At 42.2% G+C, this 23,543-nt stretch overlaps 1 protein-coding gene across 1 annotated transcript in view; it reads left to right on the top strand.

The window, feature by feature from the left end:
- The window catches only part of LOC311305682 (uncharacterized protein), a gene marked incomplete at both ends in the record, with an annotated part of 49,619 nt that overhangs the window by 13,630 nt on the left and 12,446 nt on the right, over positions 1 to 23,543 (top strand). The window contains 7 exons of the mRNA XM_084433495.1: positions 4,592 to 4,825; positions 13,659 to 13,753; positions 13,943 to 13,984; positions 14,230 to 14,581; positions 14,686 to 14,814; positions 14,945 to 15,046; positions 15,145 to 15,297. Coding sequence (XP_084289621.1) covers positions 4,592 to 4,825; positions 13,659 to 13,753; positions 13,943 to 13,984; positions 14,230 to 14,581; positions 14,686 to 14,814; positions 14,945 to 15,046; positions 15,145 to 15,297 — 1,107 coding nt within the window. The remainder of the gene's footprint in view (positions 1 to 4,591; positions 4,826 to 13,658; positions 13,754 to 13,942; positions 13,985 to 14,229; positions 14,582 to 14,685; positions 14,815 to 14,944; positions 15,047 to 15,144; positions 15,298 to 23,543) is intronic.

The following is a 23,543-nucleotide window of genomic DNA, read 5'->3' as shown; positions in this document are numbered from 1 at the left end:
AAGCCTACGCAATTATATGACGCAAAATGCGAGATAGGTCTCACTGCAGAACCGCAGAACCGTACGTCATAGCAGTGTGAGGATGACAGCGCCAGCCTAACAGTCTGATGCCGGAAGTGGGCGTAGCAAGGCATTGCGCTGTAACAATCGGCCTAATCGGTAGCGTTACCAGAATAAAATTGGGGTCAGATTAAACTGTGTGAGTTTAAGTGTTTTAAAAGATGAGACGACAACAGAAATAAAGTAAATAAACGAAGTGTATTTACAATTTCTACCAGGAACTTAAAACAACACAATACAACAAAGAAGCCTCACGCCGGTTTCACACTGCACGCGTTAGCAGAGCGTAAGTAGCGCTTATTTTTTCCGGCGCCCATGTTAACAGATTAGAGCATTCACACCGCACGCAGAGGCGGCGCGGCAGTGCGTAGCAGGAGGAGAGCAGCAGCAGCAGTGCCGTGATCGTTTCAGCGCCGAGTCTATTTTTGCTGCGCCGCTTACGCTGAATTAAAGTGACAGTGCATTGATCATGGGCAAAATACACCGCGGTTTTATCCAAAAAGTGCATTGATGATATCTACTGTGTTTTAAACAGTCAATCAAATGACCAACAGCAATTTAAACAGAAAACAAATGTCCAAAAACAAACTTGTTGCCCGAACAATAAAAACAAAGATGAACCAAAAGTTATATAAATTAAATGATTAATAAAATAAGCATCTTGACAAGTCTTTTCTCTTAAATGTAATTTGAAAACGAAATAAAGCAATGCCAACTTATCCATTATAGAGTACTCTGTCTGTACACAAGCCACGGTTCAGCCGCGCGTGACAAACGCTGCCAGTGTGAAAGCAAAACGTGCGTGTCCTGCTCCTGCGCTCCATAGGCACTGCTCCTGCTCTCCATAGGCACTGCTCCTGCGCTCCATAGGCACTGCTCCTGCTCTCCATAGGCACTGCTCCTGCGCTCCATAGGCACTGCTCCTGCGCTGCTTACGCTCTGCTAACGCCTGCAGTGTGAAACCGGCGTTAGGCTGTTAAATGCATAGTCCATTGGTTCCATACCCTAAAACAGTCCTTAAGAGTCCTTGCGTGCTGTAAGTCCCAATGTCCACCGGTGTATATATACAATCCAACTGTAGTGATAATCCAATGAAAGTGATGTGGTTTGGTTTGCTGGAATGCAAACCAAACCAAGGCTTATTAACTTTAATAAGGCTTATTAACTTTAATAAGTATTATATATATATAATTCTATATATAAAAAGTCTATATATAATTTATAATTAATGCAGCGCAGACTGTTTGATAACTTTAACATCAAAAATCCTGTCTATTCATTGTATGCATTTGAAATATAGAGTTGGGTTCTGTTTTAATGTACCCAAGTGTACCTAAAATAAAAAGAGTTTATAGCTCTTTTATAGGTTTGTAGCTCTTAATTTCTTTTTATTAATTAACCACTTGTAAACTATGGGCTGAATATAGTATCACAATGATTAACACGTGCAAGCACACTTATCAATGAACTTGATACATGTTGCAGAAATGTTTTATCCATGCCTTTCAACTTGCGTGTGCAAAATTCTAAATTGAATGAATGTGAAGCAATTTGTACAAATAGAGACATTTTTGTGAATACAAATGTTTTCCTTTGTATTAGTGTATCAATTTAAACCGCGAAAAGAAAGTCTCAAAATCCAAATGAATCAAATGAGATCGACTCAGAAAAGACGTCAATGAATGCACGCGTGTCACCTGATCCACACATGCACATCTTCTTTGTTGCATGTGCAAATTGATACACTAATAAAAAGGAAAACATTTGTATTCACAAAAATGTCTCTATTTGTACAAATTGCTTCACATTCATTCAATTAGAATTTTGCACACGCAAGTTGAAAGGCATGGATAAAACATTTCTGCAACATGTATCAAGTTCATTGATAAGTGTGCTTGCACGTGTTAATCTTTTTGATACTATATTCATCCCATAGTAAACTTATGTTCACTGTTCTTTAAAAAAAAATAATTCAATCGGCATACAATCGGCATATGTCAGACTGATAGGCCGGTCATGGCCGATCACGTGAAAATCGGCCAATTCCGGTCACCAGCAGATCAATCAGTGCATCTCTAAAAGATTAGCATTAAAAGTATAATGTTCAGATAGGTTATGCGACAAATTATTATAATGCTATTTCATAACAATACTACCGTAAATCCTCTAATATAGGCCCGGGCCTTTATTTTACTCAAGCGCATCGCGGCCCAGGCCTTTATTGGAAGGAGGCCAGAATTAGAGACAGGCCTTTATTTCTATTTGAGCAAAACGGACTACCAGTAGAATGAATAAAAACGAGATTTTGTGTCTATTTGAACCTATAAAATACTAGGTTCATTTATTGAAAACGTACAGTTACCATATAACATGGTATGCATACATACAGAACATTAACAACAAATACCGGTAATTCAGGCTAAATTATATTTTTGGTGAAAAGCAATGATTCATTTTGAAACAGTATTTGTTCCAGCTGTAGTAGCTCCACAACAGCGCGCATCTGTGCATTCATTCATTCACACACAGAAACGCGATTCATATTTAAACAGTCTTTTTGCGTGTAACTTACAGACACTATTTCAATTAGAACAAAGCAAATATATAACTGACCTATTCCTCAGCCGGAGCCGTTGCTCCTCGAAATAAAACTTCCAGCACTTCTGAGGTAAATTTTCCAGGATTATTATTAAGATAGTATTATTCCTCACAGCGTTGTAAAGTACATTAGTCTGAAAGTGTACTCGCGGTGTGTGTTATCCACAGGCTTGGGAGGGTTACTTTAAAAATGTATTCCGTTACAGTTACAAATTACTTCATAAAAAAAGTATTCAGTAACGTAATCCAAGTACTATATATGAAAGTAATGTAATTGATTACTTTTGGATTACTTCAAGGTCACGTATATAAATAAAGTCAAGCAAGAAGAAATATTATTTAAAAACATTTTTAAAAAACTTTTATTTATTAAGAATTTGGTCCAGTGTACAATATTTGCAAAATATACACACAGGCCTGAATATATATTATTTATGTAAAGGGCTATACAGACATCTAGTGGCTAATGTATGGTATTACAGATTATTTTGTTTTATTTTTAACAAATTTTTAACAAAAAAATAAAAACACAACATTTAAAAATTTTACACAATCTACATATTCGTTTATTTTAAAATAGGCCTACATGTTGACTAAAGCCCATGCTAAAGCCGTGATCTTTCTTAATTTGCCTGACTGAACTTGGGGCGTTGGCAGTGAGTTCCCCTACGTTACCTAGACAGCGAACATCCCGTTACGTGAGAAAAGATTAAGAAAGGACATTTTGGGTACTAAAAAAGCTACTCTCCTAATTTCTACAAAATAGCAGCGGAATTTCCATGAATTAAAAGCATCGTTTCTACTAGCAGCAGTGATTCAATCTGCGTCTGCGTCAAGCTGTTATTTGCACATGCACCAGCGCGTGGCACACGTGAGTCATTACTGGCAACAGAACCAGGAGCTACTGTATAATCAAGCAGCGCTTAATATAGTGTTATTATGTCAAAATACTTATTTATTTAGTTTTAAATGAAACCATTGTAATCCTGAAAGTATTCCCCCTTTTTTCAAAATGTAACTATAATTTGATTACTACGTTTTTTGACGTAACTGTAACGGATTACAGTTACTGGATTTTTGTATCCTGATTACATAACGCCGTTACATGTATTCCGTTACTCCCCAACCCTGGTTATCCAGCTGATTGTGGGCGTTCACAGGTTTGCGTGGATCGCCTCAGATTATTTGCGTTTGAATAGCGCGTGCTCTCCGTAATTAAGATCAAAATCAACAGAATATTTTGAATCTCTTTTGCACTTATAAGAAAAAAAGCGAGCCTATCGCGCCGGCGCGATTGTCGACCCCAGGGGGTTAAAAAATAGATTTTCGCCAAAAATCCTCTTTGGCTCCGCAGCTGCCATGGTAAACAACGTTAGCCTACCGGTGACTGAAGTCTCACGTGCGAGTCAAGAGCGAAGTGATTGACATGACCAGGCTACCGTAGCTATGGCTTGGATTCGTTAGCAAACATTGCCCCCCTGTGGTATTTGCATGTTACTATCACAAGCATAATGTTGTGGCCTGCACAGAAAAACGTTGGTTCTAATAATACTGTAGCCCCCGGCCTTTATTTACCTCCGCCGACAGCGAGACCGGCCAATGTTAGAGACCCGGCCGCTAATGGAATACAGGCCAATATTAAGAGGATTTACGGTAATAATAATATAAATATTTTCTGTTTTTTAAGTTTTTTACGTTTTTTCTGCTTTTTTTTCCAACTTTCTGCGGCCCCCACTTTGAAAACCCCAGGCCTGTACCAATTATTGCACCATGCTGTCACTAAACTTAATAAAATAGTGTTTAGTAAGGCTACCAAATGTTGTGACAATCACAATTGCCTACAATTATTGTTTGTGAGTGTCTAGTCATTACCACTCTGATTCATGTCCATTTCAGCCTGATGTTTCTGATGTTAGTTTTAATTTTTCCTCAGGCTACATGCAGATTGAGGAAATGGATAACAGCGGTGCTCAACCTTCGACCAGCGCTGATGTGTTATCGCAGGAGCGTCCACAAACACCCACAGTGGAGCCGACTCCAGCCACAGATGTGCCAGAGACTGAGCCAATAGTGGATTATGCTCAACCTTCGACCAGCGCTGATGTGTTATCTGAGAGAAACCCCATCAGTAGCCCAAGAGATGGACCTGTTCAGATCAACCCAACAGGTAACATTAATACAAACTAAAACTCACATGTATGCAGAAATAACAGTGGGACACGAGTACGTATGAATGTATGAATGAGAACGTAAGAATGCAGATTTGTCATTTTAACTGAAATTAGGACTGGTGTTGAAATTAGGACATTGTCGGTCAGTGTTTCTGACAATAATAAAAAACTAACAATAATACTGATAAGATAATAATACTACTACGAATTCTGCTACTAATAAGAATATAAACTGCATGAAGGATTTATAAGCTGCCGGGTTCATGAATATTAATCACTGCATTCGCTCATACTGATTTGCTGAAATCAAAACGATGAGATTGCCGTTTGCACATTAGTTTCTTGCTCATAAAGGCTGAATAATTTAAATGAACTGCATTATTTTTACAGGACAATACTAATAATATCGTTTACATGTAGCACGTCAGTACATCAATGGACTACTTGCACAACTACTTCCGCGTTCTAGTTAGTACATATCGGGAGTTTCCGGTTAGAGCGTTCAGCGCATCTCCATACATGAGAATGCAGATTATCACTATGTTTTATGGCTGCCAATTGATTAAAACATTGAATAATGATCTCTGTATTAACCCTTAAACAGGCAAGAGTAGAAAATGACAAGCAACAAATAATTTCATGTCATTTTTTATATCATCTGGACTTAAGTAAATCATATCCAAAATAATTTTTGAAAAATGTTATGTATTTTATGAGTTGTGACTCCCAGATCACATTGCCTGTTTAGGATATAAAAAAAGGACCAAATCTATAACTGTAACTTCCATTGCATGTTTAAAACAATTATATCCTATACTTCAACTCATATAATGTTGACATATTGTATCATTAGAAAGCTTACAAACTCAAGATTCAGCCTGTGAAAACCTTTGAAATCGGACCTTGCGTTACCATAAATTTGGTAAAATGGTAAAAAATGTTGGATTTAGATCAGGCTGACTAATTGATCACAGATAACTTGAAGCAAATCATGTGACCAGCATACTCAAGACAGACAGGCTGTATCAGTTTAACCTGTACATTTTATAATTTGTAAAAAAAAAAAAAAAAAAAAAACCCATACAAAGATTGTTACAAAAATTAATACAAAGTGAATCCCTTTTTTATACCCAAAAGTGGCAATGTGACTCAGGTGTAACATATATTTCAAAACGTGCTAAATAACAACATGAACAACATTTTTATAAATCTTCTTTTCCAGCCCCCTAAGACAATGTTCATAATTAATGTTAGCAGTGTTAGTATTATTTTTTCAAAAGAAAAGTAAGTTTAATATATATTTACTTATCTCACAATCTGAATGTCCTGCACCACTGGCAGCCATGTTGGATTTAGGTCAGGCTGACTAATTAATCACAAAAAATTGTAAACAAATCATGTGACCAGCATACTCAAGACAGACCAGGCTGTGATAAATGATAAAAGGATTTGATGAAAAAATCATTCTTACGCCCCAAAAAAGACGACAAAAACTATGTTACTGCCAGATCACATTGCCAGTTTTAGGGTTAATTATCTTGAGCCTGCTGAAATGTTCCTATAAATATATTTTCTTTCCAACTGTGCATTCTGAATAATACATAGCTAAATATATTTATCCACTAAGCTGCGGCAGTCCTATATGCTCGTCTTCTCATGAACAGTTTTTTCTCTTTCTGACATGTCATACCTGTTGGGTTTACATTTTTAAATGAAATTGACTATTAAAAGGAAAGCTTGTGCGCGCTGGTGTTTAATCCAGTCTTTTAAAATGAGGTGCCCGAGGTGCCTGTAACCATGTTAAATAGGCTAGGCTATTTAATCAATAATGCACACAGCGTAGAGGAGAATGACAGTCAACTACTTTGAATATTATAGCATTTTGGGCATAAACATGTAAATAATGAAAAGATTGACATTGAAAAATTACACAGAATGGTTAAAATATTTAATCCAAATAAACAAATGTTGGTGGTTCGTACTGATGTTATTCCTCTGTTCTCAAATAATGTTGAGAACAGGCGCACTCAACTCCCAAATCGTTTATGGGTGCAAGTAAAAAAAGAGGTTATCAAAAATAAAGATGAAAAACCGCACTCTCAAAGTATAATTTCATAGATTTATTGTTACCATGTCCACAAAGACGCGTTTCTGTTCCTCTGTTCTCACACACTTCAGCGTCGCGGTCGCTAGTTTAGACGAACACTGACAACTCATTGAGCACAGTACATTGAAAGTAAACATAACATTGACATGCCATGAAATAAGTGAGACGTACTATATCATTAAAATATTATAAAGTTGTTGTTATAATAAAATCCGCATTAGGCCTATGTTTAATTTGAATAGTTATTTTTAACCTTTAATTATACCAGATGACAGGGATCGTCTCGGTTACGTATGTAACCCTCGTTCCCTGAGTAGGGAACGGAGACGTTACGTCGGATGACGACGATTGGGGTTTCGCTTAGAAGCCTATCACCTTCGAGTATATAAAACGAGCCAATGGCAATGAAATGCCATGGGTCTGCGGAATTTGCATAGCGTATCTCCGCCCACCACAGGGGGTATATAAGGAAGTACGCTGGCAACATGCAGATATGTCTTCGCTGAGGAGTCGAAACTGGACCCAGGCGTTTTTCAGTGATACAGCGGAAGTGGCAGGAAGACGTAACGTCTCCGTTCCCTACTCAGGGAACGAGGGTTACATACGTAACCGAGACGTTCCCTTTCGTGGTCACTCCGAGTTACGTCGGATGACGACGATTGGGGTTTCAGTCTAATCACGCCACCTCGGCTGTCATCCAGTGCCCTGCGTAAGTCTGAGCTCCCTGTTGTGAGACTAGCACGAACGAAGGAGTCCTACTTAACACAGGAATACCAAGGTACACTGGGAGCATATCTCAGGAGAAATATGCAATTATGCCCAACCATTAAGGGGGGGGACTTGAGAGACACATATGACCCAGAGGGATGCATATGGAGCATCACTGAGGTGTCCAGCCGCAGGTGGAATATTTAAACCCCAGGGGTGGCAAGGTGGCTTGCCAAGGGAAGACACACGCTCAAAAGAGACTTACAGTGGAAATACACATGTGGGGGTCGCCCAGAGGGGGGACCATGCACATGGAGGCACCTAGTCAAGCGCAAAAGCTGCGTTATGGCAGACTGGCATAACTCAGGCGCTGACGTCACCGGTGCTGGAGGAAACTCAGAGCTTATCAGACTCACCTGAGAAGAAAATCGCACGTATCCCGTCCGTGGAGAGGAATGGCGAGCAAGCGAAGACACCTGAGCAGAATCTAGTACCGGCTGGTTGAAGCGAGTACATGAGAAGAAACTGGCTCTACTCGGAGATTATAGAATCTCGCGAATGTGTTGGGTGTCGCCCAGCCTGCAGCTCTACAAATGTCTGTTAGCGAGGCGCCATGCGCTAGAGCCCAAGAGGAAGCCACACTACGACTGGAGTGGGCTTTCACACCAAGGGGGCATTGACGACCTTGCTGCTGGTATGCCAAAGCAATGGTATCCACTATCCAGTGAGATAACCTTTGCTTTGAGAGAGCCTTTCCCTTCAGCTTCCCACCATAACAGACAAAGAGCTGGTCTGAGGTCCTGAAACACTGTGTTCTGTCTAAGTAAGCACAAAGGGCGCGTACTGGACAGAGCAGTGCCAAGGCTGGGTCTGCCTCCTCCAAGGGCAGCGCTTGCAGGTTCACTACCTGGTCTCGAAAGGGTGTGGTAGGAACCTTGGGCACATATCCAGGCCGGGGTCTCAGGATCACGTGAGAGTTAGCCGGCCCGAATTCCAGGCACGCTTCGTCAACCGAAAATGCCTGCAGGTCCCCTACCCTCTTGATGGAGGCCAATGCAACCAGGAGCGCTGTCTTCATAGACAGGAACTTAAGCTCTACTGATTGCAAAGGCTCACATGGAGCACTCTGCAGGGCAGTTAGAACCACTGAGAGGTCCCAAGAGGGTACGAGGGGAGGACGAGGAGGATTCAGTCTCCTCGCTCCCCTCAGGAACCTGATGATCAGGTCGTGCTTTCCCAGAGACTTACCATCAACTGCGTCGTGATGTGCGGCAATGGCGGCAACATACCCTTTCAGGGTGGAGGGAGACAGCCTTCGCTCCAACCCTTCTTGCAGGAAGGAAAGCACGACACTGATCGGGCATTTCGTGGGTTCTTGATGTTTAGAAGAACACCAGTTGACGAAGAGGTTCCACTTCAACGCATAGGCATGTCTCGTGGACGATGCTCTAGCGGAAGTGATGGTAGCCACCACCGCAGGTGGTAGGGTACTCAAACCTGCCTCGTCCCGTCCAGGAGCCACACGTGGAGGTTCCAAAGATCGGGACGAGGGTGCCAAAGGGTGCCCCGTCCCTGAGAAAGGAGGTCCTTCCTCAGAGGAATTGGCCAGGGAGGTGCTGTCCGGAGGGGTACTAGTTCGGAGAACCAGGTCCGGTTGTGCCAATATGGGGCAACCAAAATGACCTGCTCCTCGTCCTCCCTGATCTTGCGCAAAGTCTGCGCAAGAAGGCTCACTGGGGGAAACGCATACTTGCGTAGGCCCAGCTGCCAGCTGTGCGCCAGTGCATCCGTGCCGAGCGTGCCCTTGGTCAGGGAATAATACAGGTCGCAGCGGAACGAGTCGTGGGAGGCAAACAGGTCTACCTGTGCGTCCCCGAACTGATCCCAAATCAGCTGGACCGACTGGGGATGGAGTCGCCATTCTCCAGCGAGAGGCCGAACTCGAGACAGCTCGTCGGCCGCCTGGTTCAGGTGTCCCGGGATATAAATGGCTCGAAGCGACCTCAGATGCTTCTGACTCCATATGAGGAGGTGGCGAGCGAGTTGCGACATACGGCGGGAGCGTAGACCACCTTGACGGTTGATGTACGCTACTGTCGCGGTATTGTCTGATCGGACTAGTACGTGCTGACCCTTGAGCAGCGCATGGAAGCGGTGCAGGGCGAGACGCACAGCCAGCAACTCGAGGCAATTGACATGCCAAAGGCGCTGGGGTCCTGTCCAGGAGCCCGCGGCAGCATGTCCAGTGCACATGGCGCCCCAGCCCGTGGTGGAGGAATCTGTTGATACAACAACATGCCGGGAAACTCGTTCTAGGGGCACTCCGGCCCGTAGAAACTTGAGGTTCGTCCACGGGGTGAAGGTCTGACGGCAGGCTGGAGTCACTGGGACTCTGAGCGTGCCGTGTTGCCATGCCCACCTCGGGACTCGATCGCGAAGCCAAAGCTGAAGCGGTCTCATATGAAGCAATCCCAGCGGCGTTACTGCGGCTGCGGATGCCATATGCCCCAGGAGCCTCTGAAAAAGTTTCAGTGGAACCGCACTCTTGCCCTCGATCTGACGAAGACAAGTCAGCAGTGACTGCGCGCGCTCGCTCGTAAGCTGCGCACACATGGCGACCGAGTCGATCTCCATACCGAGAAAAGAGATCCTCTGCACGGGGCAAAGTTTGCTCTTCTCCCAGTTGACCCGAAGGCCCAGACGAGCTAGGTGCTGGAGCACTAGGTCCCTGTGTTCGCAAACCTGGTCTCGAGAGTGAGCTAGGATCAGCCAGTCGTTGAGATAATTCAGGATGCGAACCCCGTGTTCCCGAAGGGGAACAAGGGCTGCCTCGACGACCTTTGTAAAGATCGCTGCAAACCAATCCTGCGGCCGCACACACTGGAGGATGTGTTTGGCCGTTAGCATCTTGAACGGCAGCCTGTGAAGGGAGCGGTTCAAGACGCGCAGGTCGAGGATTGGCCGTAACCCACCGGACTTCTTGGGTACAATGAAGTAAGGGCTGTAGAAGCCGGACTTCATCTCGGCTGGAGGGACAATCTCGATCGCACCCTTCGCCAGTAGGGTGGCGACCTCCGCTCTCATGACAGGAGCATTGCCACCGACCATAGTGAAGCGGACTCCCCTGAAGCGGGGAGGAGATATCGCGAACTGAATCGCGTAGCCGAATCTGATGGTTCTCGCGACCCAGCGGGACAGTCTGGGAAGCTCTAGCCAGGCCTCCAGAAAGTGCACCAGCGGGGTCATATGAACCACAGACGTACCGTCGGTGGGGCAGCGAGGCGGAATGACCGGCACCGGCGAGGGTGGCATAGCGGCCCTGTGCGGGGGCACGGTCATTAACCGCGTCCTGCCAGAGAAGGCCAGGGGAGGGCGCGCATCCCACGGGGGCGTGCTCTGGCAGGGGTCTGGCGACAGAGGGGGATGAGAGGAGCGTGGCCCGTGGGCGGCGCGTGCTGTCATCCCGCACCTCTGGGACAGAGGAGGGCGGCAGTGGCGGGACCCGAGGGTGGCGCGCACTGCGGCCCTCAGAATCTGTCGGCTCAGGGGGATTCAATTCTGTCTCTATAGAACAAAAGATTCTCCCCGGCCCTCCACCGGGGGAAGGAGTGGCCCTGCTACCAGCTCCTGGGACAGAATTAAAGCCAATCCTGAGCAGCCCATCTCAGGAGCGCCGCTTGGCCTGGCGTTTAGCGGGCAGCGGGGCTGGAGAGGGCTGTGGCACCTTCCTGCGGCTTCCTCCACGACGCGGCCCAGATAAGGCTGCTGCTGGGGCCGTGCGGGAGGGGCGGGAGCCGCGGGAGGGCGCCCTCGGCGGCGAGCAGGCTGAGGATTCTGTGCCGACGGCTGAGCAGCGGAGCGTCGGGGCAGAATGTGCTGAATCGCCTCAGTCTGCTTCTGGGCAGTCGAGAACTGCTGGGCAAAGTCCTCGACCGCACCGCCGAAAAGGCCGGCCTGGGATAAGGGAGCGTCGAGCAGACGAGTCCACTCTGGCTCGCGCATATCGGCCAGGTTCAGCCAGAGATGTCGCTCCTGGACCACAGCTGTGGACATCACCAAACCCAGGGAGCGCGCGGTCACCTTCGTCGCTCGGAGAGCGAGGTCGGTGGCGGCGCGCAGCTCATCGAAGAGCCCTGGGTCTGTCCTGCCCTCGTGCATGTCACGGAGCATCTGGGCCTGGTAGACCTGCAAGATGGCCATGGCATGCAAAGAGGCAGCTGCCTGTCCCGCCGCTCTGTAAGATTTCGCCACCATGGTAGACGAGAATCTACAGGCTTTGGACGGGTGCTTAGGATCACCACGCGATGAAGCGCTTGCCGGACACAGCTGCATCGCGACAGAACGTTCGACCGGGGGAATCCCAGTGTACCCACAAGCATCAGCCTCATCGAGGGGAGGAAAGGCGGAGAAAGCCGACGAACGATCACGGGAAGACATGGGAGCCTCCCAGGACCGCGTGACTTCCTCATGCACTTCCGGGAAGAATGGTATTGGGTTTGGGCGGCGACGAGTGTCAGCGGCCGCTCCCAAAAACCAATCATCCAGCCGCGGGCGCACTGGATCGGGTGGCGGGGACCACTCCAGCCCAATGGCCGCGGCTGCCCGGGAAAGCATGGCAGTCAGCTCGGGATCAGACTCGGGCAATGCTGGCACGCCCGAGGGCGGCAACACAGCCGAATCCTCACTTCCCGAGGACTCATGCCCACCTTGTGATGCAGTGATCGACATTGCATCCTCCTCTGGAGCTCCAAACGAAACACGCGGGGCCTCCGTAGAGGGACCAGCGGTCTCAGTTTGAACACTCACGGGTACCGATGCTGAAGAGGGGCGTGTGGACCGTGGACGTATCGGCGGTGTGTCCCACACAGTCACCCTCAGGTCACCCCGGCCACCAGCCGAAGTACTAGCTCTCGGGGAGTCAGTAGATCGGGGTGTGGGTAGGGGGACTCTCGCTCTGGTGAGCTCATTGAGTCTCGACCGCAGCATGGAGATGGTCATGTTCCCGCAGTGAGAACATGAGTCATCCACAAACGCTGCTTTAGCGTGATCAACGCCCAAACACGCTAAGCAGAGATTGTGCCCATCAGGAGAAAATACATCGCGACCACAACCAGAAGTGCACGGGCGAGACATCTTTAAAAAGACGTGCCACATGCAATGGTCTTTTTGTGAGAGGAAAACTCCGCGGATGTTGAAGCGAACAGGGAGAAATCACACTAACTGTCAGATCACTGACCAGATCAGCAGGGTAGTGTGCACTCGCTGAAATCGCCGTCACACCAACACCGGAGAGCTCGCTCGTCTCGAAGGAATGAGAAGAAATAACTCAGGATTTTGGCTTGCGTGGAGTGGAGAAGTTCTCGGCTCCGAAGCGAAAACATATCTGCATGTTGCCAGCGTACTTCCTTATATACCCCCTGCGGTGGGCGGAGATGCGCTATGCAAATTCTGCAGACCCATGGCATTTCATTGCCATTGGCTCGTTTTATATACTCGAAGGTGATAGGCTTCTAAGCGAAACCCCAATCGTCGTCATCCGACGTAACTCGGAGTGACCACGAAAGGGAACTCTGTAGCCTATGTTTACAGCATTAGGTGTGATTTTCTTTTTTGAGAGAAATTAACATGTCTCTACTACGGTACCTAATACGTATCCAAACTGAATCAAGATCGGAATAAAACCACAAGAATTAAATTGAATTTGTAAAATTTGTATTAAGCAATAGTAAAATCAGTAGCCTATACCAATTATTGCACCATGGACATAAATACAGAAATTAAAAAGATAATATCAGCATATCAGGACTGTGCTTGTAATCTCTCTAGTGTTCTTGGAAATTGGCTGAGCAGGAACATGAACTTAAATGTAAAACCTGCTAATTATTCATGTGTGTCAATTTCAGCCTGTTTACTGATTTTATTTGTAATCTTCACACTGGTTGGTTCCTCGCCTGGTTTACACAGGTGTGTTTAGTCATAAGCAGTTCAGTCTCATGCTGTTGTGTGTTTTTCAGGATTCTTTGACTCTCTTTATAAAATGGGAAAGAAACTGTCATCGAAACCCCATGGCATTACCTATGAAGGAAATCGAAGATCAGATGACAAACAAGTATGTTGCTTTTTCTGGATACACCAAACTTTTTGCCTCTTGTTTCCTTCTGTCTTTCGAGTCCTGACATAAACACCAGTGTTTACAGTTTTGATCAATACATGTTTTAAAAAAGATTGTAGATTATCATGTAAACAACAAAAATGAATCAGTTCACTTACATTTACAAATATTTTCTCCTTTTTTTAGGTAATGATCAAAGTTGTTAAGAAGAGCCAGTTTGATTTCTACGTAAGTTGACACGATTTTATTCTTCATGAAAATTACTATTAAGAATCATTTATTAAATTGTTATTTGGTAATTGATAATTCTATATGTAGACAGCATAAGATAAAACTGAAATAGACAATCAAAGCCTTGAAGCGTCAGTTTCATTAAAGTAAAGTTAATTTATTCTTGTTGAATTTCCCTCACTCTTTATTAAGGAGGTTTGAGGTTAGCAGTCAACTAACCTTTTGTCAATCTCTTCTTTTAGATTGGGTATTCCAAACCTTTGTGTCGAGAGGCAGCTATAATGCGGATGGTGGAACATAGCGACCATGTCGTAAAGTTATATGAATGGTTTGACATGGAAGATCACGTCATCTTAATTATGGAACATCCAGGTAACAGCATAACCTTGTGTGATTACATCAAAAGAAAAGGAGGTCGTCTGGATGAAGCAGAAGCAAAAGACATCATGCAGGAACTCGTCGCTGCGTTACAGCACTGCAGTGAACATGATGTTTATCATAATGACATAAGCCTGAAAAAAGTACTCATCCACCCATGCACCAGGCAGATCAAGTTAACCGGCTTTTACAGAGCACTGACCCTCAGTGAAATACGTGAGTTTGCTTTTTGAGCACAAGTACACAGCACACTGATTTATTATGCATAGGAAATAAGGACGTTTTACTAAAAACTGAACCCTTACTGCTTACTGCAATAGGGGATTCTAAATCAAGACCAGAGTGGAGAACTGACGCTTTAATGGCGACGAATGAAGGCTTATACAGTGTGCTGAAGGGGATGGTCAAAGGAAAAGGGTTTCGTAGGAAAAATACAAGCTTGTCCAAAGGTGAGACCAGCTTGAAAACATGTAAAGCTCTTACACAAGTGACAGTGAAATGACCTTGATGACAAATAAGCAAAGTGTAAAACACAGCGAATTGACAGTGAATGTTTAGCAATGAATACAACTTTTACAGAATGCCTGGATCTACTTGGGAAACTTCGTGACAGAGAGTTAAGGATCAACTTAAGGAACATTTTAGGTCATGACTGGTTTAAAGAAACCGAGCCGACAGACGGTGAGTAACCACTCTGATTCATGTCCGCTTCAGCCTGATGTTTCTGATGTTAGGCAACATGCAGAAAGTAAACATCATGCATGCAATTTTCCCCAAAGGAATGGATAGCAGCAGCAGGGACGTGTTCGAATATGAGTATTTCCCCAAAGGAATGGATTGCAGCAGCAGGGACGTGTTCGAATATGGATATATCCCCGAAGGAATGGATAGCAGCAGCTCAACAGATGCGTCTGCACAGAACATCCCGACAGGTAACATTAATACAAATCAATACTCACATGTATGAAATAACAGTGGGACACATGGGGGTGTGCGATATTACAAATATTTGATCGTGGATGATTAAAATGTCTCCACGATCTGCTTTTGAAGAAATGTCGTAGTATCGTGTTACAGCGCACATTCTATCAGTTTCAGTTCTGTTACATTCACATCACATGTTAAGGCAGAGTATAGAGTTACACTCACAGGACACTGCCATTCACAAAAGTTACCGGTTAAACACTTCATTCGCATACACCCGAAGCTCACAGGCACTAAAAGCCTGTCAAACAGCGCCTAGATACTGGACTAAGTTATCTTTCTAGTCTTATTGTGCTAATACTGTCAAATACACACAAGCTTCACATAAACACAGTTGGTTATGTCTGAAGTGATAGCAAATATTTGAGAGAAAATCGAGTGCACGTCATATGCATGTATATTAGACGCGTACTGATCTTAAAGTGACAGTAGCCTAATACTAAACATGCTGCCGCTTGTCCTTAAAGGGCCCCTATTATGCTACTTTAAAGGCTCCTAATGTTGTTCGGAGTCTCCTACAACAGGATTAATAGACACAGTTTTAGGTAATAGTGGCCCACAGCAGAAATATTTTAGTAAGAATAACAACGTGAGTTAGCCAGTTAGCAGGAGTCTCTTCGAAACATACAAGAAATATACACAGGTAAAAAATAATTATATTTAAAGGTGTGGTTGATTATGATTTCACTATTTTAACTTTAGTGTGTAATGTTGCTGTTTGTGCATAAACAAAATCTATTATTTGGGGGTGTTTTGAGCTAAAACTTCACATACACACTCTAGAGACACCAAAGACTTTTAAAAAGGGCATTACACCCCTTTAAATTGTACTATACTAAGTGTGTATTAAATCTGCAAAGATTTGTATGTATTACATGCATTATTTTGAAACAACTTCAAGGGCCCTATTTTAACGATCTGAAACGCAAGTGTCAAAGCGCAAAGCGCAAGTAACTTTGTGGGCGGGTCTCGGCGCTGTTGCTATTTTCCCGGCGGGATAAATGACTCTTGCGCCCGACGCAAATCTAAAAGGGGTTGGTCTGAAGTAGCTTCATTATTCATAGGTGTGGTTTGGGCGTAACGTGAAATAAACCAATCAGAGCGACATCTCACATTCCCTTTAAGAGCAGGCGCGCTTTCTCTAAGCGGATTCCTATTATAATGGCGGATTTGCCAGGCGCAAATATATATTATAATATAAATATAAATAATATATTAAATACTAAATATACTAAAATACTAAATGTACTAAAATGGAGCCACTTCAAGGACATTTACTACATTTAAGTGTATTTCTTTACATTTCATTAAAAATATACTTTCATATGTCTTAAACTACAGTTATAATATATTTGAAGCTTAATTTTAATGTTCAGCTCATTAAAAATGTATTAGCATTACACTAATAGTTTATTATAAAGTTGTTTTATTCAGTATTCAAAATGCTATATTAAAAGTGCAAAAATAAATCTATATGTTAAGACATACACAGACTTTGAAATCAAGAAAACTTTAATATAGTAGCCTTGTATAGCCTTGTATAGCCTTTAATATAGTATACATCTTGTGTACATTGCAAAATAAAACATAAGAGTATATTAAAAAAGTATAGCAGCATATATAATCTCTTGAACAAAATACATAATAACAAAGATCAGTGAAATGCTATGGCAGAGTTATATTTATAAATGTTTGTAGAACATTTCAGTTATACCTGTATTACTGAAAAGTACACCATGAATATTACATCACTAAATAAATAAGCATCACAAAAAAACAAAAAAAAGTTACAGAAAAACAATGTGCTGAAGTGAATAGGCCTATGTCACACTTCCTGCTTCCGGAACGCGGAGTAGGGATTCAGAACTTCCGGTCAACAGGATTTAGATTATCTGCCATTATATCTAAACCATCCGAGGTAGACTGACCACGAGCTATGAGGTTGTGAAACGAAGGTTTTTGCTCCTGTAGAAGCTATAAGTTTGTATGAAATCAACCTTGTTTTAAGAGAAACATGTTTTATCCGCGATCTTATTAAAAAAAACCTACACTACCCACAACCCTAAGCGTAGCAGCAACGTCTGCTGATTGGTCCAACTCGCTGTTACCATAGAAACGTTTACCTTACTGGCGAACGGCTAGAGCTATAACAACAATGGCAGGCTACACCCGCAGCTGTTGTTGTAGTGTACCGGGTTGCTCTGCACTTGAGAGTTTTCATTTACCATCCGAACCACATCGTCATATGTGACTTCAGGCAGGTTGCGGAGAGATTTGGTCCAGCTATATCTATCGTTTAATAGTTTTAGTCAAGTTCATACTCTTTTTAGTCTAGTCAAGTTTCAGTCGACTAAAAGTCTGAGCATTTTAGTCTTATTTTAGTCCGAATTATCCATGACTATTTTCGTCTAGTTTTAGTCGACGAAAAATGATGACATTTAGTCTAGTTTTAGTCAATGAAAATTGTATTTTAGTCTCTTTTTAGTAATGCAATTCTATTTAACCCAGTCAATACAGTGTACCACTATGGAAAAATAGCAAAAATAGCGAACTGAAAAGTTACTCTCGTCTCATTCGTGGAGGTTGAAAAACAAGTTCTTTGTGACATCCAAGATTTATTGTATTAAAATTTAAATGCAACGGAAAAGGCATGAGAGTTGGCTGTTTTTGTCAATTTTAAGTTTTAATTTAAAATGTTTGTGATTTTGATATAACAACATGGCTAAATATTTTACCACTTGCTTATAAATCTAGATAGAAGTAGTGCATTGAATAATATGTTGTTTAAATTGTGCTTAAAAGTGAATTATGTCTATTAAAGAGTGTATATGTGTACGTACAAAGAGAATCGCAATGCTGACAAAACTTTTATTTAAATAAAAGTAGCTGTTAACTTCTGAATTTGAAATACAAATAGTGAGTATGTGTTTGTGGTACAGCCGTGGATCAGTTACGCACTGCAAACGCAGCCTATGTGAAAGCACTGTAGCGCGAGCTGCTCCTGCACACAGAGTAGGTGTGAAACGGGCGTCAGACTTAACTTTGTTTGTTGTCGTTTACGCTAACTAGGGATGGGTATCGTTAAGGTTTTAACGGTATTACTACTCTTACCGATACTCCTTATCGATCCGGTACTTTAACGGTATTCTTATCGGTTCTTTTTGTTATATAAAAAAAAAGGGAAAAAATATTAATTTAGAACATAATTAATATTGCTTTATATTTTGAAATGTAAAATAAATATCTGTAGCAAAAGAAAAAGCAAACAAAACAAATAAAACATGTATGTTATGCAGAAGGGGGCAGGCTTTTGTGTTTTATATACAGAAGACATAGGACAAGTACAAACAAACACATGGTCAAACAAAAAAAAGTATACAATAAAACAAATATACAAATTATATACCCAGTGCATTAATTTCAGTAATGTCTACTTACATTACTGTTCAGGAGTAATATGGGCTAAAAAGACATCTAATAAAGTCAGATGTAAAATAACACTGAATAGTTTATCATAGATAGATTAAAGGGATACTCCACTTTTTTTGGAAATAGGCTCATTTTACAACTCCCCCAGAGTTAAACAGTTGAGTTTTACCGTTTTCGAATCCATTCAGCCGAACTCCGGGTCTGGCGGTACCACTTTTAGCATAGCTTAGCATAGATCCCCGCACAGACGCCGTCTGCAGTACCCAAACATAACGAGAATTATTGACGATAACAACCAGGCTTTATCGCCCAAGCCTACCCTCAGCTCAAGGGATGACTCTACAACTGTACGCTACAATGTAATGTATATTCATAACAATAAAGCAACGCTTATGGAGATTCTCACTTCCGCCATAAATTTTCGTAAAAATACCAATATTTGAAATCTACAAAGTTGATTTCTCGCAACAAATGTTCTCAGAAGTGAATTTAGTGATGAAATAGTGTACGAAATTGTAGAAAAACGACTTGTATTGACCTGCCTCTCCTTCCTCGAATGCTGAAATGAATGCTTGGATATTTCTGCCATCAAGTTCACACAAGTTACCAACCGATGCATCCTCGGTAAAATGGGCGTGTCAAGAACACTTCCGGGATTTTTAACCGTTCTTGCCAAAATGCAAACTTGTGTATTGGGACAGTACTTGGGCAGCGACTGATGACGTTTCAAGAACACAAGTACAGACAAGAACGCATATTGAGAAACGGCCAGAAATACTGCAAAATAATAATAATGCGACCAAACAAGACGAAATTACGTCATAACATTTCATCTCGTCTCGTTTTGGTCAACGAAAATGAAGAGACATTTTAACATAGTTTTTGTTTTGTAAACCATATTTAGTCTAGTTTTTATTCATCAACAATATTGCATTATACGTTTAATTATAGTTATCGTAACATGACCAGCATTTACGTTACGTCTCGTCTCGTTTTCATCACGTGATAAAGGTTCGTTGACAACGATTTTTAGTCATAATTTTCGTTGACGAAAGCAACACTAATCACTTCTTTGAGTATGATTCATTTTTCACAACTGAGGGCTTGTGGTTCAGACACTGTAGTGTGTGAAGACTGCTTTATCACAGGATCTGTGAAAGGGAAGAAGAATTGATATAAAGTTAACCAATTATTAACATTTTTGTATCCATGTTTGAATATATGTATAATAATTTGCATAGAAATGCATTAGAATTCCGTTGACTTCTCAGCTTTGGCTATATCCTCATCAAGCTGGACATGAGTGTCCATTTTTATCCTCTTGTCTGTGTAACAATATTAGCTCAAAGGGGAAATATTAATAATAATCCATAATTACCAATTATGATTAATTATTAATATTACAATCAATTAATCAGTTCCAACGAACTCTTTGATTATTCATTTAATCTAAGAAAAGTGTATCTTTCATGGTCACTGAAAAATAATTATTCCTTAGCGTGTACTAGAGATGCGCGGTTGGCGGTCACAGCCGCGGACTCCGCGGATGACGTGACGAAAAATAATATTTAAATTAAATTCGGGCGGGTGGCGGGCGGTTGAACCAATCAAATAAAAAATATATGTATACACCAATCAGCGGATGGCGGGCGGGTGCGTTTTTGAAAATTGGTCAAAAACGTTGGTGCAGATGGATGGCGGACGGATGGTGAGTTTTGTGATGCGGGTGCGGATGAAATAATAGCCCATCCACGCATCTCTAGCGTGTACAGCACTTAGAGCAGTGTTGCCCGACCTTTTTTCAGTCAAGGCACCCTTTGAAAATTTAAAAAAATGTGTGGCACCCTACACTAGTGTTGTCATGATACTACTTTAATACTATACCTTGAAATGTATCAATTTTCAATACCACAGGGAAGAACTGCCATATAGGCCTAGATACAGATTTTAATATTATCAAAAAAAATGGTCCATCCATTTAAATCATTAATTTCTTCTGAAGAGATCACTTTACATGATGACATATTTAATTAAGGCTTTTATTCATATATAAACATTGCTCAATTACCATTGCAAATCTCACCTAAATGTTTGCTCACTCAGTGTATTTGTGTTTTTATATTGGGATAATTTTGTTATAATTGCACAAGATAGCTTGTTTTTAATATATTTTATGTAATAATTTCACAGTTAATCTCCAAATTAATGTAGAAACAACATAAAGACAGTATATTTCAAATAATTGTTTAATGGCATCTTTTTATGAATGAAGTGTTATTTGATTCTGATGTCACTGCTGCACATGTGGATCCCACACGTGTCCCATTTTCTCACAACTCTTAACGTTCATTTAAGACTTTAACTAATTTAAGACTGTTCTCATGAGGATACTCAAAGCGAAAGCGCGAAAGTCGATTCTGGCGTGCATCGTTCTGTGCGTCGTGTGTGTCAGCATCACAGACAGCGCATTCTCTTTGTATTTTCTCACTTGCATGGTTTAAAAGCATTTGCATGAAGAAGAACGTGATTATATAATGTCACGCTAGCCAAAGGATGACAGAAAAAAAAACGGATGCTGCTTTAATTGCGTTAAATATTTTTAACGCGTTAAATTGAAAAACTTTAATCGCACACGTTACCGTTGACAGCAGCACGGACATAACCGATGTGTTTATGTGAATACGCGGCAAGACGGACGTTGTGACAGTGTTTTCGTGTGTATTTGACCGTAAGTGCAACAATGAAAAATTGGTAGCTTTATGTGGACGCACTGGGAATGAGGCACGGGAATAAAATCACGCGCAAGCGCAACCTCCGCAATTCAACGCCAAAAACTTATGATTTGCATTTTTATTATAAATTTGGGCACATTATTTGTTGTTATTAGAGACTTCTGACAATCCGAGATTGATGTAAATTATTAAAAAAAATTACACATTTTAGCAATTTTTAAATGTTTGATGGAGTTTTTGCACGGCACCCCTGCTTTCGCCAGAAGGCACCCCAGGGTGCTGCGGCACCCCGGTTGGGAAACGCTGACTTAGAGCATGTAACAAGATCAAGATCATAAAAGGGACTTTGTATGCAAACAGAGAATCAGAAACCAAATGCATAATTGTGCACAAGTTTTATTAACTAAATTACAAACATAACTAAACTAAACAAACAAACAAACAAACAAACAAACATACATACATTCATCCATACATACATGCATAGGTAAAGTGGTGAGTGTTATGGAACCGGAAGCAGGTAATAGAACTATGGAGAAGATCTATTTCAGTATGAAAAGAACCATCATCTTATTTCAGAGCACCTCATTAAATTGATACTTGCATGGTCTGCAGTGGATACAATTCTTGAAGTGGTTGAAATTTGAGTTCGTTGATGGGTCCGTGGGTGTCAAAAGTCACTGTACAAGTTGCAGTCGTTTTCTTCTCTGCTGGGTGGAGAGAAGATTTGATGAACCTGCATGGTGGTTTTGAGCACATGGCTGTTGTGAGTCGAAGCCTGCTACCCTGGCCTGCTGAGGGCATGCTGGACGGCACGGCATCCTGAAGTGCCGAGAAGGCCAGGAGTTGATCGTTGCCCATTCCGCGGTGGTAAGTAGCAGTTTTCTAGATTGAAGAAAAGTCTGACTCTCTTTGGGAGTCTGAAAGCAAGGCAGACGGCATCAGGCCTGTTGGGCCCTGGGCCCCAGTGGTGGGGGTGGGGTCCCCCGTCCCCCCTCAACGTGAGGAGTAACAGTGGAGGCCAGCAGCACAAACACAAAAAGTGGGCTGATCTAGTGAAAAGGCCTTTTTAAAGCTTGACAAAGGACAACCCTATGCAGGCTGGCTCACCCAATGAGAAGGGTGGAATTTCTGGCATGAGTTTCCTCAGTGACGAAGATTTATGAGCCATTGTCTTAAGCGTGCTCACTCTAACTGGCATGCTGAATTGGTGTTTGATGACGAAACTAAGAAAGATTCTTGTAATACTAATATGTTGCCCAGCTATCGGCATATCATGTACACAATCATTTCGATCTTCAAACTACCAATTTATAGAGACCAAACATGGTATAAGTGGGGTTACATTGACCATTGGTCCTGTAATAACTACATAGTATCAAAGAGATCATAGTATCAACAGATAATAGTATTAAAAGACACAACACACGACAGTAAATCATTCTCAAAATATTCTGGAATGCATGTTAATTACATGTTAGTCAATTCATCAATAAATTAATGCAGGAGAGTCTGTTTTGCAGATTGTTTCTGTCTTTCCATGGTCTCTCTCTTGCATGTGGTCACATTCCTTTAACACCCATAAAACCTTATCTGATCGTGGTCATGACAACTAGGGCCATCTTGCCCTGTTTGGGGGATGGGCCACAGATCCCAGAGTGAAGTTTGGAGATTTTAATGGTACATATGCCAAATAAATGTGTCTGATTTGGTCTCAGTTGTTACATCTGTCGTCACTATACAGAACTCTATGAGTTACACTGAACATGAGATTAGAAAAATCCCAACACAACTTACAGTGAGCAAAGTTCAATCAAAAAGTCATTGATATAGTTATTTGCAGCAATAAAGCAACCTGTGAGTATTAGAGGGTATGTTGTATATTGATAATTGTGGTTTATTTAAACCTAGGGTATTTTCCATCAACGTGTCTATTGTGCTCATGCTAACATGCACTTTCTTCACCTAGAGGTTGTGCAAAATATTGTATGCCAGGACAACTAAGACAAGTGACTTGCAGCTTTACCAAAAAA

The sequence above is a fragment of the Rutilus rutilus genome (assembly GCF_951802725.1).
Source record: "Rutilus rutilus genome assembly, chromosome: 16".
NCBI classification, from domain to species: Eukaryota; Metazoa; Chordata; class Actinopteri; order Cypriniformes; family Leuciscidae; genus Rutilus; species Rutilus rutilus.
Note: the sequence above shows the minus strand (reverse complement) of the source record. Positions and strands in the feature narration are given on the sequence as shown.